We start from the raw sequence: 17,674 nt of genomic DNA on the forward strand, positions 1-17,674 counted from the left end.
TCAGAGGGCAGATTATTTAACCATATTATTAAACAACAAAAGTCTTTTGCAAGTGTGTTCTACTGTCATGTATAAAAACTGTTGCATTTAGTTAGCCTTTTTGTTAGGTATTTTTTGTCTGTTTGTAAAGACCATTTGTTTAATTTATATTAAATATTTAACTTTTAAATTTTTTTAAAACTAATATGCAACACATTACTGAGCATGAATCAGTCTGGCTTTTAATTATCAATTTTTTTTGTTTTGTTTAAGAAAATAAATATTTGCATTGGATCAAAAGATTTCCTTTATAAAATAAAAGTAACTTTTATCCTTTATGTTTTTCTACTTTGAAATGATTAGCTTATGTAATGATTACATCAATTATTGAAGAATAATTCATTCAAAATAATTTTTTTTCATACTTTGATCTGAAGAGTAGAAAAACATTTCTGGATACTTTTGAATATTCACACCCACTTTTTAAGTATGCTTGCATTCATATTTCATCTTAATAATTTTCTTTGATCAAAAAAAAAAAAAAAAGATTTTGTTAAATAACAACTTAAATGTTTTATGCAAAAAAACTTGAAATGGATTAGAAATTATGGCTATGGCTATTACTATGTAATTATATTTTAATAATTTGTTATCATAGTTTTAAAGTTTGTGTGTATACAAATTTGCTAATAAAAGTTTATTTGTGTCTGTATGAAGGTACTCAATAGTTCTTAAAATTTGCATTTTATCTCTTGCAGTTTGTGTCAAATGCTTTAATGTTCCTTTATATGCTATGAAAGATTATGAGTTTATGAAATTTCCTTTTTTTCTTTCTCGGTTATATAAAAATAGTAAGCAATATAAAATTTACGAATAAAAGTTTTATTTATAAAATATATTAAATTTTTTTTGTTATCTTAGAAAGAGGATGTTTCTTTGAAATTATCAAGTTTTCAGGAAATTCTCAATAAACATCAATTTTAATGTGCTTCCCATTAAACCTAATTAATGTTGAAATTCTAAGACTAATATTGAATATAGCATTAGCATGTGAATGTTTTTATTTTAAATTATTTAGTTTTTAGGTTGAATACTTGAAACATTTCTTTTTAAAAAAGTTTTAGCTAGAAAATTTTTTTAGCAATTAGGGCTTTGTTTAAATTTGATAAAGATTGATGAAAGCTTTATCTCTTTGATATAATGTATGTAATTTTTAAAAATTTCTTATTTTAAAATTTGTTTTCTTTTTTATTGAATTATTAAACCCCAAAAGAAGTTTTTTTAATGCAAAAGATTTATATAAATCTGTCAGTTTGGTTTTTTTTTTTTTGTTTTTTTTTTTTTTCTGAAAAGAACAAATGTAAATGCTACAAACACAGTTCATGCACTTGGGAATAGGTGAGAATCAATGTGTTTCCTATTCTTGCATTCATGATTATTTGCATTAAAAAGCCTTTATTTAAGTGCTGTAATTGTTGTTGGGTTTAAAAATAGTTATGTTTATTGTTTCAAGTTAATTTTTAAGTTTAGTTTCAAATTTTATTTGAAATGACATATTTTTTTATAGATCTTGTGTATGAGTGCCAACAAATTTGATTGTTCAGAGTCTTTTTAAAATTTTTAGTTTGTTTTACTAGATTTTTTTAGTTTGTTTTACTAAATTTTTTTAGTTTGTTTTACTAGATTTTTTTAGTTTGTTTTACTAGATTTTTTTAGTTTGTTTTATTAGATTTTATTGATTTTTGGTTGAAATGGCAGCTCTAGGGAAACATATTGGTGTTGCTGACATGGTACTTTTAGATCCTCTCACAGAGAATTCTTTGTTGCAAAATCTAAAAAAGAGATTTGATAACTGCTATATCTATGTGAGTTTTTTCTTTGTAAGTTAAAAGGCCAGAAACTAGTTTATTAATCATTATCAAAATGTATTTATTAAAAGTCTTTAATCTGTCAAATTTTCATCAATTCTGATTTTTGGCTTTTTTTGGTTTTGATAACATAAAAAGCAACTGCAACAAAATAATATTCAAATCTTTTTAAGTTTGTTATTAAATTTTCTATTCAGCCAGTGCTTTATTAAATAAATTTAAAATTTCAGCAAATGTGGTTTATAAAATAATATTTTTTTCCCCTTTTTTCCCCTTATTGCAGACTTACATTGGAGATGTTGTGGTCTCTGTGAATCCATACAAACTGTTGAACATATACTCTGAAGATATTATTGCTGAATACCGTACAAAAAATGTTTTTGAGTGCCCTCCACACATGTATGTAAAGTATAGCATTTGTCAGCAATTTTTTTGTCAGGAATATTTAAATAAAAGTAAATGTGTTGATATTAATTTTTGTTAAAAGATATTCTCTTGCTGATGATGCTTATTGTAACATGAGAGATTATAACCTTGATCAATGCATTATTATCTCTGGAGAGAGTGGGTCTGGAAAAACTGGTAATTGATTAATACTTATAATAAAAATTCCTTTATTGGGTTTTGCTTCTTTTTTTTTTTTTTTTTTTTCTCATTTTATATCAGCTTTATACAAAATAGTTTTTTATTTATAGAAGCGTCAAAAGCTGTAATGAAGTATGTAGCATCAGTATCAGGTTATGGGGTCAAAGTAGATCATGTAAAAGAACAGCTGCTACAATCAAACCCTGTCTTAGAAGGTGTTTTTTTTTCTTTTGTAAAAACTTTTTATCAAACAAGTTCTAGTTATTTAATTAATACATGGTATTACTTTTTTAAAAAAATTTGGCCACTGCGCTGTTTGCTTTGTTGATTCCACCACACCATTGCTGCTTCCACCACAACAACTGTTGCTAATTTATTTCCATAAACCAGGTGTCCACACATAAGGTGTCCACACAAGAAATAGTTGAGTAGTGTCAAATTGCCAACATTGAAGCCACAATATCAACTTATTGCTAAATTAAAATTTTAAAACTTTTCATTATTGTTTTTTCCATATGTCTTAAGTCTGTAGTGCTATCTTGTTTAAATCTCAATGTCGCCATATTTTCAAATCAAGAATTCATTTATGTTAACCAGTTAAGACCATCACCCAGTGATAATCTCTATAAGGGTTTAGTTCCATATGTAGGCCAATGTGCAACTAGATCATGAATCTAACTATGGACTTTTACACTTAACTCTTTCACTAAATGTTTATTTAAATATTTTTTTAAAAATTTAAAGCGCATAATTACAGGTATTTAAACTTAAGTTAATAAGCATTATGAAAGGGATGATTAATAAAATTAGAGAAAAAAAATTAGAGAAAAACTGTAATATTAGATTCCATAAATTTTATTACAATTACACTCCAACACTTGTTACAAGAGTTACTTGTCATTCATCTATTGTGATGGTGTTGTTGTAATATAGAACCAAAGCAACTCCTCTCTCTACACTATCATATAGTCAAACTAAATTTTTGATAAAATTTATAGCAACAAGGCGATATTTTGTTTTGCCATAAATCTACTGGAACAGCTAAATAAATGGAATCTGTATTTAAAGTTTTAAAGAATGAGAGAGGTAACCAAATAGTACTTTTTGCTAATACCAAATAATGAGAAATAAATTTCTTGAACTTTCTGAAGTTTTTGATGTGGAAAATTATGTTCATGCATGTTTAATCATTTTTGAAATTTTTTGAATTGAATTGAGGCAATTTGGTTAAATAAAGTTAATATCAGGTATGTGAGGTATCACTATTTTTATGGAACTTTATAACTTTTTATGTCTAAACATATGAATTATTTTAAATCCCATTTCAAATGTTTAGTATAAAAATTTGTATTTCTCTGTGTTATTATTTATTACCAATAGAAAAATATTTGTTGTTTGATGTAATAAGTCCAAGTCATATTGTCCAAGTATAATCTCCAATAGAATAAAAACATTATTGAGTCTAGCATTGCTAGTAATTATGTCTAAATACAATCTAATTAACATAGGACCATAATTCCAGTATACATACATATGTACATGCATACATACATGCATGCATGCATGCATTCATTCATACATACATACATACATACATACATACATACATACATACATACATACATACATACATACATACATACATACATACATACATACATACATACATTTTGATACTGCACATCTAAAAAAATCTTATTTTATCTTGTTTATTTTAACAGCCTTTGGAAATGCAAAGACAACAAGAAATGATAATTCAAGCAGATTTGTGAGTAAAATTTGGTATCATCTGCATTTTAAAATGACTACAATTCTATCTATAATTATCTAGCTTTTTTAGGGCAAGTACATGGATTTAGAGTTTGATTTCAAAGGTTTTCCTATTGGGGGTGTCATTACTAATTGTAAGATTCTTATATACTTTAAAAACTTTTATTGATTATAGATTTTCTTGAATCAAATTTTTGTTAAATATCTAATTGTCATATAAAAGTCCTTTATTTTTTATTTATCTCAAGTAAGTTAAAAAATCTTTACTGTAACAATATATATATATATTTTTTTTTTTAGATTTGCTTGAAAAAGTATGTTTGACTATTTTCTTTTTGTAATTTTTTTATTGTTTTGTAGTTTTTTTTCAGAATTTTTCTTATATTCATTAGTTTAATAGTGTATTTATTGAATTAGAATTTTTATCTATGAAGCAAAATAGGAAAACTTATAAAAATCAATTTCTTTTTTTTTAAAAAATTTTACACATTTGGCTTCAAATTTAAATGCTTGAGGGAAGTTTCTCTTTATCAAACTTTGATTTTACTTGCATAGATGGTTGTTAAACATTAATTCAGAATTTAGCAAGTAAGCAATTATTTGTTATGAAAATTAACAAAATAAAAAATTCAATTTCCTACAGTTTTTATTTAAAAATTTTATATAACTAACTTTTAAACTTAGTAATAACTAATTTATTGTTGAGTTTTTTTCCTTTATTAAGCTATATTTATAAATTTACTAAATAAATTTAAGTAATTTTAATTAAAGATAATTGTCCTATAAAAATAATTGCTTAAATTCAAATTTTTTTAATATTTAAATTTTAAAAATTTTCTCTGTAATTTCTGCACACTTTTTGCTTAAAAGAAAAAAATTGGATTAAGTCATATAATATTTTAGAACATGTGAGACTTATAGCTTTTTAATGTTATTTCATTTGGCTGCACTGCTGTAAGGTTCATTTTCCATTTATTTTGCTAATATTTAGTAAGTTATTTACTAAACTAAATATCTTGTTGTTATAGTCACGTGTTATTCATCAAGCAACTGGTGAAAGAAACTTCCACATTTTTTATTATCTCCTCAAAGGTGGTTCTGATACTTTACTAAGTAAGTTTCTAACAAGTTAACTTTCAGTCACCTTAATATGGCCTAGAAAAATCATTTTAAGTTATGATTTGGAGATTTAACTTTTGTTTTAAGGAATCATTGATATTAAATTTTTTGTATCAGCTTTAAGAGTTAATTAATTTTTTTTTATTCAGAGTCACTTCATCTTGAGAGAGGCTTTGACTTTTATACCTTATTAAATGGCAGTGGTTGTTTTTCTGTAGCAACAATTAATGACTTAGATATGTTTTCAGAAATTGAGGTATTTTAATTATTTATGGCACTTGAGAATTCTTATATTCAGATACTCTTATTTAAGGGTCAATATTTTTTTAAAGGTTGTTAACTGTGTGGTGGTGAAAAGAATAATCTGATCTTTTTGTAACAGCATTTGGACCTCTTAACCCAAAAACATCTTTACAACATTCACTTTTTGTATTATTCTAAATTTAGTTTTAAATTTTAAAGTAGGGTAAGGTTGCTAATATTGTACTGATGCCTATATTGTACTTTTAACATAACTCGTTATTTTTACAACCCACAAAAAATTTTTTAACTTATTTTTTATCTTTGCTGAATGAAATTAAGTAGTCAACTGTTTTTTTTTGTCATCCAACTTCATTAAGCCCAGAATAAGCTCTTGTTGGTTTGTTATTGAAGATTTCTTATTTTAGGTTTTTATGGCTAAGCGTATTTCACTAAAAAAAGCAGAAGATATGATTTGTTCAGTGTACTTATGTTAAAGCATAATTTATCTAAATTTAAAATAAATACTTAGAATTTAAAAAATCTTATTTTTAGTTGTCAAATTTTTTAATTAACTGAATGTCAGATTAGTTGCGTAAATTGTACCGACACAACCATTCTGACCGCTAAAAAAAACGTGTGTAAAGTTTAACAAAACCCCTTTGAGATTTCAATTAGAGAAATATCCATACTTACAATACGAACTTCACCACTTAAACAAAAAAAATAAAAATTTTAGTATTACTTTTGTATTGACAAGCAGTCCTTAAAAAGATGCACTCTCTAGTTCAGTTTTACCAATATGTCAAGGCTGGTGTCAACATGGCTGTGCAGGTGTTAATCAAAAACAGACACAATATATCTGAAACTTTTGCCAAAAATAATATTTTTATGTATTTTTTTTTTAAATATTTAGTGTGGTTGTTTTTAAAACAGATATAGTATACATTGTTTAACATTATTTAGTATAACTTTCTTTAATAACTACCTTCCTCCTCTATTCTAATCCTAGCTAACCTATTGGTAAACATACAATTTAAATAAAAATTGTGCCATATGTAGTGATACCAGAAGAAAAAAAAATTCAAGTTGCATAGAGTTTATTAAATATAAAATTTCATTTCATTATATTATGGGCAGTTAGGTGTTATGTTATGTTATATCAGAATATTTCCAATTGCTGATTTTATAAAAACTGTTCCTTTTAATCAGTTCTTTAAGTCCCTTAAATCTAAACTCATAAAATATTTGCAAAGCTGTAAAGTAATTGAAATCAAGAAAGTGGTACAATATTGGATTACAATGGTACAATTAAGGATCTAGTTTCCTTAATTGTACTCTTAGCGCTATTCTTTTAACTTGATTCTTCGAGACTTAACGCTTTTTAAATTTTGAGTTTTTTAAACATCTTTACAACAAACAATCCCTAAATTATGAAATCCTATTGAAAATCCATGTTTTCACTCAGTAGCTTACCTACATTTTTTAGTTTTGTCTTAGGGGGTACAATATTGGCAACCTTACCCTACAGTTCATAATCAAGAATGGTATTTTTGAATTTGTCTAAATAAAAAGAGGGGAAAAAAAAAAACAAACATTTTCTTGACCAGGATTTTTCGAATAGTTAAAGTTAAGTGCATTTTTACTCGGTGAAAGTGAATTAAATATGTTTTACTTATTCAGAATTAATGTTTTACATATGCAGAATTAATATGTTTAGTAACTTACCTAAATTGATTTATGATGTTTAAAGAGATTTATGGAAAACCACATTTTTTAATTTAATATTATATCAGGCTTTATCAAAAACAAGTAAAGTGTAGTATAAAATCTGTAGAATTTCATAGTTCTAAAAATACTGTTTAAAATTTTAAAGTAGGCAAAGGGCATGCACTATTTACCAACCATCATGACCTCATCCTTGATTAGCCTGTGAATATCTCAAAATAAAGTTTGCATGGTCTTAAAGTATTTCATATTTTGTAACTTATTTTCAGAAAACAGATTTGGCATAATATACAAAAAAACCTAAAAATAAAAAGCCTAGGATTTAAAAAATATTTACAATAATCTCCTGATGGTATATCACCTTTTAATTGGATTTTCGGGTGTTTTTTGTATTAAGTCCTCAAGTCTTCAAACTGTGTGAAAATCATAGCAGTTTTTAATTTAACAAAAACCAATATATTATTTTAATATTATTTTCTTACTTACCTAGAAAGCCATGAAAATGATTGGATTTTTTGAGGATGAGATTGATGGAATCTACAGATTAATTTCAGGTGTTTTGCAACTTGGTAATGTTAAATTTACTGATATTTTTAAGAATGGTGTGGATACTGTGGATATTGCAGCCCCTAAAGGTAAAGCAGCTTTCTGAACTTTTGTGAAATTTAATTTTGTTTAATTTTAAAGTCTAAATCTTTCATTTAGTTATAAAAAGATAGTTAAAGTGGCATTAAGTCTTCTTTTGACAGAGTTTAAATAAGTTATTCCAAACAGAGTTTGAATAAGTTATATTTAGATGTCGATTTGGCTTCTAAAATGTTTGGTTGTTCCCCTCAAACACTTACAAATATTCTTATCACAAGAACTGTTGAATCTGGCTCAGACAAAGTTACTGCATCACTTAGTAAAGGAAAAGTACGCAAAAGATAGTTTCAGTTCCTATTTAAAAACTAGCAATATAAAAATCTGAAAGTTTACCTAATTTAATAATGCTTTTTGGTTGAGTGGTGTTTTTTTATGTAGCTTAGGTGTTTCTGTAGCGTAAATGCACTTAATATAGTTTATACAGCTGAGTATGTGGTTTCTACTCTCTTTAGGCTGTTTATGGGCGTGATGCCCTATGTAAAGCTATTTATAACAAACTGTTTAACTGGATTATTTTGCGTATTAATGACAAAATTAGGGTAAGCATACAAACTATTTTCTATCTTTAATGGTCTGTATTTAAAATAAAATTTAAAAATTGCTCTTTGATTTAAGGCACCAAAGCTATCACATGGAAAGAAGGTTATAGGTGTACTTGACATTTATGGTTTTGAAGTTTTTCAGGTTAATGGTTTTTAAATTAAGTTTTAAAAAGATACTTGGAGCGCTTCTGTTTTTTATATCAAACTTAAATTTCTGATTTTTTTTTTGTGTGTTTAGGAGAATGCATTTGAGCAGTTCATCATTAACTACTGTAATGAAAAGCTTCAACAACTGTTTATTGAACTCACACTTAAAACTGAACAAGAGGAGTATGTGAGAGAGGTTAACATTATCACTTATATACTTTTGTATCCATAACTTTAGATTTAAGAATAATGGAGTAATTCTACTAATATTAACCATTGCTGCTTTAAAGTATATAAAATTTTTATTTACTTTATTAATAGGGTATTGAATGGATTAACATAGATTATTTCAACAACGCAATTATTTGTGAATTAATTGATGCTGTAAGTTTAAATATTTTTAAAAATGCTTGGTTATTTGATAAAATTGAAGAAGAAAAAAAAATTGTATATGTGTTAAAACATTTACATTTGTTTCTTCAGCCTCAAACTGGAATGTTGGCATATTTAGATGAGCAGTGCCTTTTACCTGGAAACGTATGTGTTTTGAATTGATATACTAAAAAAGTTATTAAATAAAAATGGAGATTTGTGATGGGTACATTAAGGCATTAAGGTTCTTATTGGTGACTTTAGATAACAGACAAAAATTTCCTTGAAAAACTAGACCAAAAATGTTTAACACATAATCATTATGATAGTCGCCTGAAAAATCGATCTGATACCTCAATTGGTTTTGAATGTTTTAAACTGCGCCATTATGCAGGAGATGTATGGTTTTTTTTCTTTATATTGTTTTTCTTTAATTTCTGTTTTTATAAACATGTTTCATTTAAGGTTTTTAAGGTCATTTAAGGAAAATGTTTAAATTATATATTTTATGTACTTTTAGGTAACATACAATGTGAATGGATTTATAGACAAAAATAATGACCTTTTGTTTAAAGATATGTCGCAAGCTATGTATTCATGTTCTCATCCTTTTCTAAGAGAAATTTTTGAAGAAGGTGAACATTAATCTTGTTTAAAAATACTTGTAACTACAACCAACTGTTTGATATTAATTATTTGTTTAAAAATAGCAACAAAGCTGAAAGAAAATTCTTTTTACAATCTTTAGGTAACCCTTGTAATAATAACAAAAAGCGACCATCAACTGTTGGTACGCAAATGAAGGTATCCATCTAACAATGTTATTTTTATTAGTTATTATTATTAATATTATTAGTAATGTTAATATTATTATTATTTTTATTATTTATTATTACTATTACTTATTATTACTATTACTTATTATTACTATTATTTATTATTACTATTATTTATTATTATCATTTATTATTATTGTTGTTGTTGTTGTTGTTGTTGTTGTTGTTGTTGTTGTTGTTGTTGTTGTTATTATTATTATTATTATTATTATTATTATTATTTGTTATTATTATTGTTGTTGTTGTTGTTGCTGTTGTTGTTGTTGTTGTTGTTGTTGTTGTTGTTGTTGTTGTTATTATTATTATTATTATTGTTATTATTATTATTATTATTATTATTATTACTATTATTATTATTATTATTATTATTATTATTATTATTATTATTATTATTATTATTATTATTATTATTTACTATTATTATTACTGTTGTTGTTATTGTTTTGTTATTATTACTGTTAAAATTATTGTTATTACTATTATAATTATTATATTATTTTGTTTTTTTCATTTTTTTATTACAGTCATCTGTTTCTGAACTTATGAGAGATTTAATGAGTAAGCGCCCTCACTATATTCGATGCATAAAGGTTTGCTTTTTTGTAGTTTTTTTGTTGGGACTTGTTTTTTTTGGTTTGTTTGAATACATACATAAATTATAGATTTATTGTTTCAAAGAATACATTAATTACAGATTTTTTGTTAGTAAAGGAACAATGTTATCAAAATTTGCATGTTAAGATGGTTTTTTTTCTGTTGGATGAAAATTAGTTGACTCATAGTTTGAAAAAACATTTTAGCCCAATGAAATGAAGGTGCCTGGTCAATTTTCTGATGATATTGTATGTCACCAAATAAGATATTTAGGGTATGTAGCATGGTATAGTTAGTAAAACTGTTTGGCTGTTTTTAGAAAAAAGTTTAACAAGCTCTTTTTAAATTTGGATTCTCTTCTTTTAAACAATATCTTGCTTTTGCTCAGGTTATTAGAAAATATTAGAGTCAGGCGTGCTGGTTACTGTTATAGACAATGGTATGCTGATGTTCTTCAAAGGTTTGCACAATTTTAAAAAATTTTTGCTTCAAATTTTATGTTTTTATTTTAAATAACATTTCAATTTTTATCAGCATTTGAAAAGTTTTTAAAATATTTGTAAATTTCAAAAATTTTTGCAATATTTATTGAGTTTCAAATTATATATTTCAGATACAAAATGCTATGTTTTGACACATGGCCAGTCTATCATAATGGAACTGACAAAGAAGGAGTTTTACTTATTATGAAGGTATTCATCTTCAATATATGTTTTAAAAGAATACTTTTTATTGTTTCTGATATATTTTTTCAAACATAGGAGCTTCATGTTGATTCTCCAGAAGTTGAATATGGAAAAACAAAATTATTTGTTCGTGATCCAAGAACAGTAAGTAGATCAATTTTGTTTGTGAAATAAAAATTTGTTGTGTGACACTGTTCCTTTTTCTACATAAGTTTTTTATTTATTTAGGTATTTTTTCTTGAAGACAAAAGACGAGAAAGAGTTTGGAGTTTAGTTATCTTAATGCAGAAGATAGTACGTGGTTGGGTTGCAAAAACTAAGGTTTTAATTTTAAAAAAAAATTTTTGTATAGTATATCTGACGTTTTTGACAAGTATGCTAATTAACTTAGAATTTTGTTATAGTTTCAAAGAATGAGGGCTAGTCAGATTAAAATAGCAAGTTATGTAAAAAAACATCAGGTATTTTTTTTTAATTGTAAAAAAACAACTGTTCATAACATATTTTTCTGCAACGCGTTTTATTTTCTTAAATAATTTTTCCATTATTAGGCGCGACAGCGATTCTTAAAAATAAGATATGCTGCTATTCGCATACAAGCTCTTGTCAAAGGGTATCGAGTAAGTATTTTGTATTTAAGTTTCTTAATAATAACTGCAATACCAGTCTACTATATACATGCTTGAAGTACTTTGCAAAATCCTGTAGGATAGAGTGGTTTATCAAAAAAAGCTACGCAAATTTGCTGCACCCAAGATTATTAAGTTTATAAAACAATGTTTAGTAAGTTATTTTGCTATCAATTTGTTTCTTATATATTTATTTATGATTAGTATTGCTCATTTTAAACGTTCGACATATTAGGCTGTTCGATTCATTTTGGTCTTAAAAAATAATCTTCCTTCGCTTTCACCGTTGGATGACAAATGGCCCAAGCTATTTGTACTTTTTGACGTTGCTTCTCAACACCTAAAATTACTTCACCATCGATGGCGGGTGAGTTCTTAAAAGTGTGATAACTCTTTAAATCTTTATGATGTACCTATTTGCTTTTTTATTTTGTTCTTTATCGATCTATTTTGTTACTTATAGTGTCGAAAGTACCGAGAAATTATGTCTGACGATAAAATAAATATTTTTAACGAAAAACTTAAAGCCAGTCAATTGTTTAAAAATCGAAAAAGTAGTTACCCTGAAAGGTGAGTTATTTTTTGACTTGTTATTTTTTAAGTTTTTTAGTATATAGTTGGAAATCATTTTTAGAACTGTTTTTTATATTTTCTTGGGTCAATTTTTAGTGTTGGAGTTCCGTTTGCTGGTGATAAGATTGGTTTAACTAACATGCCGCAATGGCTAAAAGTAAAAAACAAGCAACCATACGAAATAGTTGTTATTGTTGCAGATTCGGCCAGCAAAATCAATAGAACCAATGCGAAGGTTGGTTAGCATTGTTAAAAAATTTTTTTTCGACATAATAAACTAAACTTTCTCTAATCAACGATGTGTAACTCATTTGCTTTCATTTTTTATTTAAACTTTATTTAGGAAATTCCGAAGTTTTTAGTCTTATCGCCGACGCACATCATTTTATTAAATCAAAAGTCTCTTGGTTTTTCACATATCATTGAAATTAATAAGTTGGCAAGAATTACAACAAGTCCATTTAAAGATGGTTTTATGGCTTTGCACTTAATAGAGGTATTAATAATTAAGTGAATAAATATCCAATTTGTGCATAAGAAGTTTAGTAATTATATTTGATTATTGTTTAGAACAAGTCCGATAAAGCTTCTCAAAAGGGAGATCTATTGATATGCTGTTCCAACCTAATTGAAATAGTCGCCAAAGTCGCTATATCCTATAAGGGTGCTACGAAGCAGGAATTAAGTGTGGAGATACTGCCTAAGTAAGACGCTTGTAATAGTAGACTTACGTATGCGTAATATTTTTTGTCTGTCTATATTATATTACTTTTTAGATTTTCTCTCAGCATTAAAGGCAAGTTAACGCAAGTTACTGTATCTTCTGAAGGAAACTCTACGACCGTTAAAAAGAAAGGAAATCAATTTTTTATCTCATGTTAAGATATTCATTCTAAATTATATTTAAAATGTGGATTTTGAGGTGTTTTTTTAGGTTTTATACAAATTATAGCTTCAAACGTTAATTACCGCACAATCATTAGTGCGTTTTAAATTTTATTTATAAAGATAACTGATAAAAATTTTATTTATGAAACTTTATAGGTTTTTATGCTGTTTATTCGTTAGGAGCATTTTGTTTCGTACTCTTTTTTTAAACAAACATTTTAAATTTTTATTGCTAATCACAATTTTATTTTTCTATGTAAAGTTTTAATAAATATTTCTATTTTGTTATATATTTATGTGGTCATTTCTTTCTATATTAGTTAACATTATTTGTAAGTTTACATAAGTAATAACTTGTTTAAAACCTATTGCGTTTTTTTTTTTTTTTTTTTTTTTTTTTCATTCACTTTAACTGGCCAAGAGTTGTTAACTTCAATCCTAACAATAATCCACAGCTTTACCAATGATTTGTGCTCACCCTATAAGCCTCTTTTGAAAAAAGAGATTTTTATCGAGTTACTTCTGGTCATACATTGGAACGCAAAAAAAACTGCGTTTTGCGTTTGCGTTCCAAAATGAAAACTCACACGCAAACTCAAACCCATTTGACGCAATTTATTGCGTTTACTTACGTAAACGTAATTTACGCAAATAACTGCGTTTACGCACGCATTTAATACGCAACTTACGCATATAAATTGCGTTTAAAAACGTAACTCAAACGCAACTTACGCGTATAAATGCGTTTACAAACGGAACTCAAACGCAACTTACGCGTATAAATGGGTTTGCAAAATTGACACAAACGCGACTTATCTAATCTATTTTTTAAAATGTGACTTTTTAAGAAAACGCGATTTGTTAAGTAGTTACTTTTTACTTTTTAATTCAAAGATATAATATAACTTTTTATTTAACTCGTTGTGTTATTATTGAAATTATTGTTATTATTGAAACTATTGCATTATATATTCATTTTATTTTTGTGCTTTTCAAGTTCAAAAAATATATTATCTTTATATGATAAGTTTACATTTCACTATCTGAGTCATCGTCGTCCGAAAAATCATTTAAACTTTCAAGAAGTTTTAAGTTTACTTTTAACAATGAGCGACTGATAATCAGATCAGCTGTCATGTTGCCTCGTCTCTTTTCACATACAAAACCAGAAGTACTAAAATATCTCTCTATAAAAGCTGATGATGATGGAATATTTAGTAAGATGACAAATAGCTTTCGTAACATTAGCATTTTAGGATTTTTTGAACCAAAAATCATAAGAAGGATACACAGATACAGCAAGTCCTTTCTCTTCAATTTGCTTAAAAAAGTAAAGTTTTTCTTTTTCAATTTCAAGTAAATAGAGTTGTAAATTAGACTCCCGAGCTTCTGGGCAATAGTTATCATCTAGCATAAATCTGCTGAGCGAATCAGTTTGCTGATCATTTGAACTCAATCGTTCTTTCGCTTGTGTAAGCTCACATCCTGGTTGCGATTCTAAAGCACTTCGATAAATATTACGTGGCGTAAAGAATTTCAGAATTTCGTGTAGCTTTTCTAATGCTCCTAAACAATTTTGGGTTGTGATACAAACTTTAATGTAATAAATTAATATTTAAAAGTAGTTAAATTAATAAATTAGATTTTGAAGAACTGTTTTTTAAACTAAACTTTAAAACTTTTTTTTTGTCTTGATTAAATAATATAACCTAATAACTAAATACCTTTAACAATAAATTGACAATCAGGTCTAAAGAACCACAATTTAAGCTTTGAGATATTCAACAGTTGTGCTACTTGATAAATTCCTGAGTTAAGTTCGTACTGAAACTTTAATCTAAAAGAAAAAATAAACAATTTAGCAAATTATTTTCCATTTCCTTCCATTCTACTCCATTTTGAAATCATAATAGTCAATGCAGGCAAAACATCAGCAATCGATGAAAGATTCTTTTGTACAATTAAGTTGAACTGATATGCGGGAAGAAGGATTTGTAGGAATAGTTCAATCTTATCTAATTCGATTGGGCATCGTCTAATTTTTCGTTAATTATATTTGATAATTTTGCCATCGTTTATGGTATCAAGTTTTCTCTAAAACTTTTTGCACAAGGAAGTGGAACTTTGACTAATTTCCTCAAAAAGGGATTATTAAATGCATTAATCGAGCAGTTTGATGTAATAAAGAACTTGATAGCGTTCAAAGTATCGGCATCTAGCACGTTTCCATTTTTATTTGATTTGTTTAGTGTGTCGTATGAGTCAAACCACTTACCCAAAATGTCTTGATGTTTTCTTTGTAAATGCTTCTTAATGTTGGATGTTCGACCAATACGAGCTGTATACTTTTGATTACATAATATGCAGAAAAACTCAACATCATTTTGTGATTTATTTATTTGAGTATCAGATTTAGTGAAAGGAAGATATGAAGTATACTCCTAAAATATATAAAAATCATACGCTACATTGTTCTTAATAACATTTTAAATCTATGAAAAAGTCATTTAATCACCCGTTCAATTAAATTTATAATAAACTTCTTTTTGGGGAAAATGTTTCTTTGACCAAAATCTTGCATTTTCTTTATCAAATTACACGAGTCTTCAGATAATTTTGCCAAAAGACTATAACCCTGAAACCTTAATCTCGGGTCTTGCTGAATAGGGCGAATAGAAATATTTGAGACTGAAGTATTATTCGAAGACTCTCCCGATAATGATGTCAACGCAGCACTTGTTGTCTGCATAGTAGATTTCGTCGTTTTTGTAGGATTTATAGATCTTGTTCTTTTTGAAATTGCTTCTCCAGATTTAGATGCAGACAAACTTTGAGATAAATAAGGTTGCAATTGCAACTGTTGTGATTGCAATATTTCTTCTTCATGTCGCTTTTTTGAACTAGACTTTATGATATCCTCATGAATGGCATTACTCTTGCGAGATTGATGTGTCATATTAAATTAGATATTTATGAAACGATTAAGTAAAACTTGGTTTTGTTTCCTAAACTAATTTATTTAATACTTTTATGTATAAGCTGCATACCATAAGGAAATGCTTATAGGAACTTCCTTATGCTATAAGGAAATGCCATTAGACATCCCTTAAAACAAGTTATTACGTGTTTAACATGTTTTTAGGTCATTTTATAACGAATTTAAAAAAATAAATGTTAATAAAATTTGTTAAAAATGATATTTAATTTCTCATTATAATGGCTCCTTTTAAAATGATTGTTTTATGTTTTTAAATTGAGTGAATTGAGAGTTTTTGTGGTTAATTGCCCGTTTTAAGCGATCTTTTTTATATATAAAATGAAAAAACATACAATGGGACAATTATTCAAAGGAATTAATTGCCCAATGCTTTGAAAAGATCTACAAAACAAAAAAAATTATAATCTAAAAAAAAAAATTTTACAAATAGAATAACATAGTATTTAGTAAAAAGAGGAAAATGGCCTTTTATGCGTCAGGTAAAACGCCCTGTATATATTTAGTTTTATTATTTATGTTTTGTTTCAAAAGAAATAAATTTACCTAAAAGTTTTTAACACTAAATAATCACAGGACGTTTTGCCCTCCACATAAAAGGGCATTTTTCTTCACCCAAAACTAGCTTATTGCTAATAATCTAGTTTTGTTGATTGAGTTTTAAAGTTTTTACCCGTGGAATAATTCCTAAAGTCAAGTCCCTTGTGCATTTGTGAGACCTAGGTAAATTAATATTGGTTAATTTATAATATACTATTGTATTAACTTTTTATATATAAAAATTATAACTTTTCTAGTAATTTACTAAAATCCTTTAAAAAGTTATGTATTGATTAAAACCAATTATTTGTATGAGTATGTAAATATCTAAAACAATAGTATATAAAAGGAATTAAGCAATATTATTCAAATGCACAGGGGACTTGACTTTACGGATATCTTGCCCCACCCTATCCTAAACTTGAAAAAATAAGAAAGCAAAAGAAGAGAATAAAAACAATTGTTAAAAAAAAAATGAAATGAAAAAATTAAACTGTAAGGTGCAACGAACGAAGGGGGAGAAGACTGAGTCAAAGTAAGTAACTTTAGTACATATCGTACATATATATGCTATATATACACGATCTTTCTTACTGTAAATTTTATGATGCGGAATAGGAAATGGAAAATATATATATATATATATATATATATATATATATATATATATATATATATATATATATATATATATATATATATATATATTTTCCATTTCCTATTCCGCATCATAAAATTTACAGTAAGAAAGATCGTGTATATATAGCATATATATGTACGATATGTACTAAAGTTACTTACTTTGACTCAGTCTTCTCCCCCTTCGTTCGTTGCACCTTACAGTTTAATTTTTTCATTTCATTTTTTTTTTAACAATTGTTTTTATTCTCTTCTTTTGCTTTCTTATTTTTTCAAGTTTAGGATAGGGTGGGGCAAGA

The 17,674-nt window shown here is 26.4% G+C and overlaps 1 protein-coding gene and 1 long non-coding RNA gene across 10 annotated transcripts; one reads left to right on the forward strand and one right to left on the reverse strand.

Annotated features, from left to right (window-relative positions):
• Positions 1 to 526: 526 nt before the first annotated feature.
• On the forward strand, positions 527 to 13,569 carry LOC145190600 (unconventional myosin-Ia-like). 9 transcript variants are annotated; one of them, XM_090090116.1, is made up of 37 exons: positions 592 to 606; positions 1,121 to 1,181; positions 1,333 to 1,377; positions 1,709 to 1,844; positions 2,131 to 2,246; positions 2,335 to 2,429; positions 2,543 to 2,647; positions 4,154 to 4,200; positions 4,273 to 4,336; positions 4,503 to 4,516; positions 5,231 to 5,315; positions 5,471 to 5,577; positions 7,780 to 7,924; positions 8,086 to 8,204; positions 8,387 to 8,473; positions 8,550 to 8,618; positions 8,715 to 8,819; positions 8,945 to 9,007; positions 9,107 to 9,160; positions 9,260 to 9,394; positions 9,516 to 9,630; positions 9,744 to 9,799; positions 10,356 to 10,421; positions 10,632 to 10,699; positions 10,814 to 10,885; positions 11,039 to 11,117; positions 11,187 to 11,255; positions 11,340 to 11,432; positions 11,516 to 11,572; positions 11,663 to 11,731; positions 11,820 to 11,894; positions 11,976 to 12,107; positions 12,204 to 12,310; positions 12,410 to 12,548; positions 12,657 to 12,809; positions 12,884 to 13,017; positions 13,090 to 13,569. In XM_090090116.1, the coding sequence occupies exons 4-37, from the start codon at positions 1,731 to 1,733 to the stop codon at positions 13,193 to 13,195; spliced, it is 3,114 nt and encodes a 1,037-aa protein (XP_089946242.1). In that variant the 5' UTR covers positions 592 to 606; positions 1,121 to 1,181; positions 1,333 to 1,377; positions 1,709 to 1,730; the 3' UTR covers positions 13,196 to 13,569. The 9 variants fall into 9 exon arrangements, with proteins under 9 accessions (XP_089946246.1, XP_089946242.1, XP_089946245.1 ...); XM_090090124.1 differs by lacking the exon at positions 592 to 606 and having other exon boundaries at positions 1,052 to 1,181; positions 1,547 to 1,844; positions 4,503 to 4,790; XM_090090117.1 differs by lacking the exon at positions 592 to 606 and having other exon boundaries at positions 1,052 to 1,181; positions 1,547 to 1,844.
• Positions 13,570 to 14,149: 580 nt separating this feature from the next.
• On the reverse strand, positions 14,150 to 15,812 carry LOC149886857 (uncharacterized). The gene is made up of 3 exons (XR_016453615.1): positions 15,477 to 15,812; positions 14,926 to 15,038; positions 14,150 to 14,767 (listed from the first exon to the last, which is right to left on the reverse strand). It is a non-coding gene; the product is annotated as an uncharacterized LOC149886857 (long non-coding RNA).
• Positions 15,813 to 17,674: the final 1,862 nt, after the last annotated feature.

The sequence above is a fragment of the Hydra viridissima genome, unplaced genomic scaffold, assembly GCF_058129835.1.
Source record: "Hydra viridissima isolate aposymbiotic clone 2 unplaced genomic scaffold, HvirCarnegie_v1 scaffold_6, whole genome shotgun sequence".
NCBI lineage: Eukaryota > Metazoa > Cnidaria > Hydrozoa > Anthoathecata > Hydridae > Hydra > Hydra viridissima.

What these genes read in the sequence shown, in the direction of transcription:
- LOC145190600 (XM_090090120.1), top strand. Translation starts at nt 1,731, where the DNA reads ATGGCAGCTCTAGGGAAACATATTGGTGTTGCTGACATGGTACTTTTA. An exon ending in TGCGCCATTATGCAGGAGAT is followed by an intron (nt 9,395 to 9,515) that starts GTATGGTTTTTT and finishes ATGTACTTTTAG; the next exon opens with GTAACATACAATGTGAATGG. An exon ending in AGTTTATAAAACAATGTTTA is followed by an intron (nt 11,895 to 11,975) that starts GTAAGTTATTTT and finishes TCGACATATTAG; the next exon opens with GCTGTTCGATTCATTTTGGT.